This window comes from Cavia porcellus, unplaced genomic scaffold, assembly GCF_034190915.1.
Source record: "Cavia porcellus strain 051 isolate PalLab524CR breed Dunkin Hartley unplaced genomic scaffold, mCavPor4.1 scaffold_27, whole genome shotgun sequence".
Lineage (NCBI taxonomy): Eukaryota > Metazoa > Chordata > Mammalia > Rodentia > Caviidae > Cavia > Cavia porcellus.
Window position 1 is genome coordinate 7,623,552 of NW_026947510.1, and position 7,636 is coordinate 7,631,187.

At 56.5% G+C, this 7,636-nt stretch overlaps 1 protein-coding gene across 1 annotated transcript; it reads right to left on the reverse strand.

Annotated features, from left to right (window-relative positions):
* Positions 1-201: 201 nt before the first annotated feature.
* Gata2 (GATA binding protein 2) lies at positions 202-7,258 on the reverse strand. The gene is made up of 5 exons (XM_063237811.1): positions 7,030-7,258; positions 6,111-6,752; positions 4,549-4,694; positions 2,529-2,654; positions 202-2,086 (listed from the first exon to the last, which is right to left on the reverse strand). Exons 1-5 carry the CDS (start codon positions 7,256-7,258, stop codon positions 1,787-1,789), a joined length of 1,443 nt encoding a protein of 480 aa, XP_063093881.1. The 3' UTR covers positions 202-1,786.
* Between the last annotated feature and the right edge of the window lie 378 nt (positions 7,259-7,636).

Here is a 7,636-nt window from a genome sequence, read left to right on the forward strand (position 1 = left end):
CAAAAAGCACCAGCCAGTCACAGGTATCTTGGTTTGGTATCAAAGGGAACTTAAACGGAAGTGATTCAGGGAGAGAGTATCAGGGTGTCAAAAGCAGACCCAGAACTAGGAGGCCTTGCCCTCAGTCCCCCACTGAGGACAGGCTGCCTAGCTCAGACCTGCCACGCAGTGCCCTTGGGACCCACAAGACAGGCCAGAACATTCACAAAAAGTATTTTATTATTCTTAACAGTATTCACTTTAAAGGAATAGGCGGATAGCATACAATTTTTACAGACAATATATAATGTTGTACATAATTAACAATAACTTAGTTCACTAATCAAAAATAAAACAAGCCAAATAAAACATCAAAACAGAAAATACTGCTGATTTTTTTTTCTTATGCTGATACTAGTACAAAATAAGTTACTTCTGGCTATGGTGCTCCTCGCAGCGATCAGCAGGCCCTATTGCACTTGGTCAACTAAATCAGCACAATTGTCTTCTTGGGCTGGGGGACCCCTCGCTGGCCACTGCACCTCACCACCACTGGGTACAGAGTCTTGGGACATGTTTATATACAGCTGTACCTTGCAAGGATCCAGACAGCCACAGCAGAACAGAACCCTGGGACCCCGGCAGGACGCCCTCTCCACCCAGGCACTGATCCCACCCCCCAATTCTGTTACCAGCCAGCCCACTGGGTCCTGGACATCAGGAGCAGCCAATCCCACCCCTACTCCTGCTAGGGCTATGATATTCAAGAACACTTTCAAAGAGAATCGCAAAGGGCCAACCTTAGTTTATTGGATTTATTCTTTCCCATAGAAAAGCTTCTGTGGCAACGTACAATTGACTGGACCCAGAAAGAGTTTAAAAATTAAAAAAATGAAAACAAGTGAAGCTTATACAGTTTTGTTTTTGAGTATTTTGTCTCAGAGTAGGAGAGAAGAGGTCAAGGGGGAAGCAGAAAAAAGATGTATTTACAGGGGTCCGCCTGGCACAGAAGTCAGGCTGTGGTTCTGACCCGTTAGGGGCACACAAGTCACACTGCCTTCAGCCTCAAAGCCAGGGGAGCGACCTGGGAGACGTTTCCCCTTTCAAGAAAATGTTGTTTCCTTCCTGTGACCCAGCCCTGGCCTGGGAATCTGCGCAGGACCGCCCGCGATTGTCTCTGCCCTCCAGGGCCTGGCCGCCAGGCCACACTGGCTCCCAGCCCCAGCTAGCCGGCGGCCTCCAGGGCCTCCGTGCGGCCCAGCCTGGAGTTGAGTGATTTCAGAGAGGGAAGCTGGAGCAGAGAGGCATGGGGGACATCCCCACAGACCTGCCCCCAGAGCCCTGCGGCAATGGGCCCAAGGAAGGGCCCAGGCAGTACGGGGCAGCCCAGACCTCCCAGTTTCTGAGTCCCTGTTAGAAACAAGAGCAAAATAAATTATCTTTGTCTACTTTTTCCTCCAAAAAATGGTTGTATTTGTTTTTCCCCGACCCCCTCCATGTCTTTCCACGAAGTTGTCCCTGTTTGCTCTGCAGACAATTGTCCACGAAGGGACCTCGCCAACACAGGGGATGGGGGCAGCCGCTGGCCGGGTTGAGAATATTCACAGTAAGAGCCGGCAGGCGGCAGTTGCTGCTGCTGCTGTTGCTGCTGCGGCTGCTGCTGCTGCGCTGCAGAGCCCTGGAGGCGGCAGGCTGGCAGGAGTGGTATCAGTCTCCAGGGAGGGGTGGCTGCGTGGGGCCTGGTCCACCCATCCTGGGAGTGCCCCCATCCTGGACTTCTATCTGTCTGTGCAGCAGGACACCATCCCTAGCCCATGGCAGTCACCATGCTGGATGGGTGGGGGTGGCCAAATGAGAGGCTGGAGGAGGGATGGATGGGCGTCGGAGTGGGCAGGATGTGTCCCGAGTGGCTGAAAGGCGGGAGGTGGCCCACAGGGGCCATGTGTCCGGCCAAGGTGGCCGCACTGAAGGGGGATGACTTCTCCTGCATACACTTGGAAAGCTCCTCAAAGCACTCAGCCCCTTTCTTGCTCTTCTTGGACTTGTTGGACATCTTCCTGTTTCGGGTCTGGATTCCTTCTTTCTTCATGGTTAGAGGCCTGTTTACCTAGGGCAAGCACGGACCCTTTAGAAGGCAGGTTCCAGGCCCTGCTTCCCCAAGAGACAAAGGAGGCCAAGCGGGGAGCTCTGGCTGTCTGAAGCTGTGATGTTAGTCCAGCCTCCAATGCCACCTGTCCAAGCCCCTCTAAGCCTGGACTACCACCATTTCAGGAAGGATAATTTGAAGCTTCCTGGCTCCTGCTCACAAATGCCATCATGGCCACCATGTGGACACCCCAAATCCTCCCCTGACCCTAGCTTGGGCTAACACAGAGACCACTGGTCAGTAGCACCCCCTCTTACAGGAAGCCCTTCTGGGGCTCCAAGCTTGCCTCACAGGCAGGCGGCCACTGCTCCCCAAGCCAAGCCAAGCTGGATATTGTGGCTGGGGCTTCGTGCCCAGCAGCACAAAGACCAGAGGTCCCCCGGGAGGGGCGGGGCGGGCTCACATTGTGCAGCTTGTAGTAGAGGCCACAGGCGTTGCAGACAGGGTCCCCGTTAGCGTTGCGGCGCCATAAGGTGGTGGTTGTCGTCTGACAATTCGCACAGCAGGTGCCGGCTCTCCTGGCTGCCGACTTGGGGTGGGGGGGGGAGGGGGAAAGGCCGCGTCAGCAGGCTGGGCTCCCACGCCCCACCTCAACCTCCCTCAGCCCGCCACTTAGTGGAAATCTCCCAGGGGAATTGCACATCTCAGAACCATGGCATACAGAATTTGAGAATACCAGAACCGCACAAATTTAGAAGAAAGAACTCTCAGAAATCTGATCTTAGAAGCAACTGTAAAAGCTAAGAAGAAAATCACCTCACCCAGCTACTGAGCACCCTAATGCTGTGAGGAAACTGAGGCTTTTAGTGGTGCGGGCATCCTGAGCTGGTTCTGCCCCCTCCAGCCCCCGAGGCTGGAGCTGACTGGGTCTCCTTCCCACCACTCCCAACACCCAGAATTCTGGGGTCCAGGTGTAGAGTACAGAGTGGCCCCTCCAGAATGACAAGCACTAGCCTGCGCAGGGCTACTGAAATTAAACTGTGCTACATTTGCTGAAATTAAAACGTCAGTTCCTGCGACTGCACTGGCCGAAGTCCTAGTGACCCACGGTCACATGCGACTGGAGCCTACCACGGCGGGAGCTGGCTGGCCAGCCGAACAGATCTGGGACATTTCCCTCCTCCAGCCCCACTCCTCAAACCTCAGAGCTCTAACCTCAGGAAATGCCAGGCCAAGGTGGGGTCTGGCAGGGAGGGTCTGGACCCGAGCGAAGAAGCTGAAGGCACCCAGGCATGATGGAACCTTTCCCCTCCTGCGGTTCCACCAGCGCCAGCCCCGCACAAACAGAAAGAGCACGAGTTCTCCCAAGACTTCCCAGAGAGCCGGGGCTGGAGTCCCCCCTCCCAGCAGCGCCTGGGGCGGCTAGGACCTAGAGTGGTCACCAAGGGGATGGATGGGACTGCAGCATGGGGGCGGGGAGGGACGCGGTGAGTAAGCAGCCCGAAGCTGGAATTCTGACTCAGGGACCAACTGCGCGTCCTCCACCCCATCCTACCCTACCCTACCCTACCCTACCCTACCCTACCCTACCCTACCGGCCGGCCCTCACCCTGCCCTTGCCTCAGGCCAGAAAAAAAGGGCCCCCAAAGCAGTGAGCGATTTAAGCCTCATAAATCACTTCGCCCTGAAAAAATATATTTATTATTCTTAGCATTTTACGCATTATTTGCAGAGCGAAGGGTATTAGAAATTTCAAAACAGCCCAGCGAGAGGCAGGACTGAGCCGAGGAGCCTCTCTGAAAACTCTCGCAGTCCGGAAACAGATACACGAAGTTTCCTTATCTTCAGGCTGCAGATGTCCGGATAGGAAACTCCGGCAGGAGATCCGAAAGGGCATTTTTTTAAAAATCACTCAAATGAAAATACACAGTATAGGTGACTCCATGGAAAAATAATAAAGGGCAGGTTTTTTTGGTGGCTGGTGTGAGCCTGTTTTATTTAAATAAGCAGGAGGAGATAGTGAATTGGGGAGACCAGGAGGGCTGCCCAGACCAGCCTCGGGAAAGGACTTCAGGGCCCTATTTTTAAAAAAGAGTGAGATGAGGCCAGAGGAGGAAGGGTGGCCCCTGGGACACACTCTGGGGATCCCCAGAGCACGATGGCACAAGGGTACCTGGTGGGCTTGGGAGCAGGAAGTCTGGCAGGAAAGAATCTGGCCAGGAAGGAGGGTGACCCCACTGACCCCCAAAAGATTTTAATGATAAAAGAAGAGTTCAGGTGGTGAGGCTCTGGGGTGTGTTTGTTTTGTTATGTTTTGTTTTGTTTGGGGTTGCCCTGTTTTTTTCTCCGTAATTAACTCCCAGCTCCTGCTCAGGTCATGCCCCCTTCAAAAACTCCTGCTTGTGCCCTGTTCCCTGGGCCATTTGTGCCTGCTGTCTGCATGCCCACCTGCCTGCCCACCCGCCTGAGGCTCCCACTCCTACCAGCCTTCGCTTGGGCTTGATAAGCGGCCGGTTCTGCCCGTTCATCTTGTGGTAGAGGCCGCAGGCGTTGCACAGGTAGTGGCCAGTGCCGTCCCGCCGCCAGAGAGGGGTGGCTGTGGCCCCGCAGTTGACACACTCTCGGCCTTCTGCGGGGAGACAGGGAGAGCCTGACAAGGTTGCTCACGGAAAAAGAAGCCAGGGAGGGAGGAAGATCAGGGAAGACACGGTCCCATCGAGTTTGAGATGGGGTGTGTGTGTGTGTGTGACTCTAAAGCCCAGGTCTACACTGGAAGAAGGACACAGGAAGTGTCCATGAGAGAGCCTCTAAAGGCCAAATCCCTGCTCCAAATCCTGCAGGGCGGTTTGGGAAAGAAGGGGCAACGACGGACATCCCCTTCCTGTTCCTCCTCCTCCTATGTCCCCCTCTCATCTCCCCTAGTGCCACCATCTTCAGTCTCCATCCTCAGCCCCACCAAGGTCCCTCTACTCTCCATCCAGAGTCAGAAAGGAAACTTCTTCCTCCCCTTCCCTGAAACCCTGGAATTTGGTCCTGGATGCGGTCAGATTTGTTGTTCTTTAAAGTAAAAGAAAAAGTTCTTTCACTCTGAACTAAGTGGTCTTGTTTCTTAGGTTTTCGTTGTTGTTAAAAGGCCATCTGGAATTAAAATAAAACACAAACAACTTGGGAGAAAAGGCTAAGGACAGCAGGCAGGCAAACTAGCTGGTCCGTAGACCAGGGTGCACCCAGGCTGGGGCAGCAACCAGGCACCTTTTATTGACCTGTCACCCAGGAAGGTCTCCTCAATTTGGTTTCAATAAATTGCCCATCTATCCCAGCAAGAAAAGGCAGTTCCTGGACTCAGGAGAAAAAGTTTTAAGTATTCTCCTTCCCCCTCCCTGGCTCAAAGGAGTTGGGCAGGAGGCAACTACAGCAGGCACCCTGTGCTGGCCATTGGTGATTGCCCTGTCGCCAGATTCCTGGACAAACCCAGCTTGGTCCAGCTGCTGCTGGTCCAGGGGTGCGGGCACCCGCTTTCATCCCCTCACCCAGCCCCTCAGGGGGAGGCATTGGAGGACATGCTGGGGGCTGGAGTGAGAGACAAGTCCTGGGAATTTTGCTCTGGGGAAAATCTCCCAAGGAGATCAGGAGCTGCTGAAATTCTAAGATGGACTGATTGCACTGGACAGCCAGATTCCTTTAGGCTCTGGGAGCTCTGCAGGACCCGCAGCACGAGCATACACGCTCACAGACACGTCCACACAGGCACAGGCACAGGCACATGCGGCTGCATTCACCTCCAGCCTGCATTCCCGCACACACTAGGTCATGAGGCTGCTGCATTTGTGCTGAGTTTCAGGGAAGGGAAGGGACAATTCCTGTTCTGTTCAGAGACTGCAGAGAAAGAATGAGCAGCTGAGCTTTGGGGCCACCAGAATTGTTAAAGTTCGAGAGGCCTCAAATATCATCCATCCTCAGGTGGGAGACTGACACTAACCCCTCTCCAAAAGCACAGTTGCTCCCACAGTTACACACAGTCCCCAGGTCCCCTAGCCGCCTTTACCTGAGCAGGATCGAGTCTTGCTGCGCTGTTTTGGAGTGAAGCTGGATGCTGGGCCACCCAGGAAGCCCCCAGGGTGGAAGAGTCCACTGCCGTAGTCGTGGGCAGCAGCGGGCACATAAGAGGGGTAGGTGGGGATGGGGTGGTGAGTGGCAGGCTGAGTGCTCATGGAGGCCAGGCCTGGGCGCAGAGGACTGCCACCTTCCAGCTTCATGCTCTCGGTCAGTGAGACCTGGTACTTGACACCGTCCTTGTCCTCTCCCCTGGCCGCACTACCCCCTGCAGAAGACGAAGCTGGGGAAGCGGCACCTGTGGTGCTGGGGTCGGGTGACACTTCTTTGGGTGGTGTGGGTGGGAAGCCGAAGAGGTGAGAGCCAGAGTGGGCCCCTGAGGGAGTGAGGGAGGCCACTGAGGTGGCGCTTCCTCCTCCACTCCCACCTGCAGCCCCGGGGTACACAGACAGAGGCCCACCCGGGCCCCCAGCAGCCGAAGGGTGCAGTGGCGTCTTGGAGAAGGGGCTCACGGTCCAGGGGTTGTGGTGGTGCGCTGCGGCGGCCGAGAGGGCAGCCTTGCCCCCGTCCAGCCAGGGCAAGCCAGGGCTGTGCAACAAGTGTGGCCGGCACATCTGCCCTCCGGTCAGGCGGGCTGCGGGTAAAGGGAAACGGGTCACAACTTAGGAAAACTACAGTAGCACGCTCCTCACCAAAAAGAGCTCGAAACGAAACACACCATCCCGACTGGTCCTAATCTGGAAGATCAGTCCAGAGTTAAGGACAGTGTCGAGAAGACCCTCAACAGGCAGGCTAGAAAAGCATTGACCTCCCCAGGACCGCGGCCCCCACCTTTCCCGCCCGGCTCTGCAGCTCCCACATCCGGGAAGCAGACGGCCTCTTCCCTCCCACCGGCCCGGGGCCGCGCTCACCGTGCGCGGGGCTGTAGGAGACGCGCGCCCGCGCGTGCGCCGGGTTAGCATAGTAGGGGTTGCCCTGCGAGTCCAGGTGATTGAAGAAGACGTCCACCTCGTCGGGGGGCAGCAGCTGTGCCGGTTCCATGTAGTTGTGCGCCAAGCCCGGGTGGTGGGAGTCGGGGTGCTGCGCGTTCAGCACCGCAGGGTGCGCCATCCAGCGCGGCTGTTCCGGCGCCACCTCCATGGCCCGCGGCGGTGACTCGAGGTCTGTGCGGGACGGTGGCGACCCTGGCGACATGAAGGGGCGTGAGGAGCGCGGCCAGCTGCGGCCACCCTCAAAGGCCTACCCCGGCACCGCGAAGGACTGGTCCGAGTTAGGAAGAAAACGCTCGGCTCGAAACGAAAGGAAGACGGGGGAGGGGACCCAGCCACGCACACTCGCGTAGGTACCCGTAGTCCCCGAGTCGCATGCCCATGCACCCAGGGACACAAGCTGAAACCCTGCAAACGCGAGTGGATGGCCCAAGGCAGGCTGCGCTCCGGCCTTCGGGTGCACAAACACGAACTCAGACTCAAAGTTGGTGCCCGGACACCCGCGGGCGCCGGTTCGCGGCGACGCGTC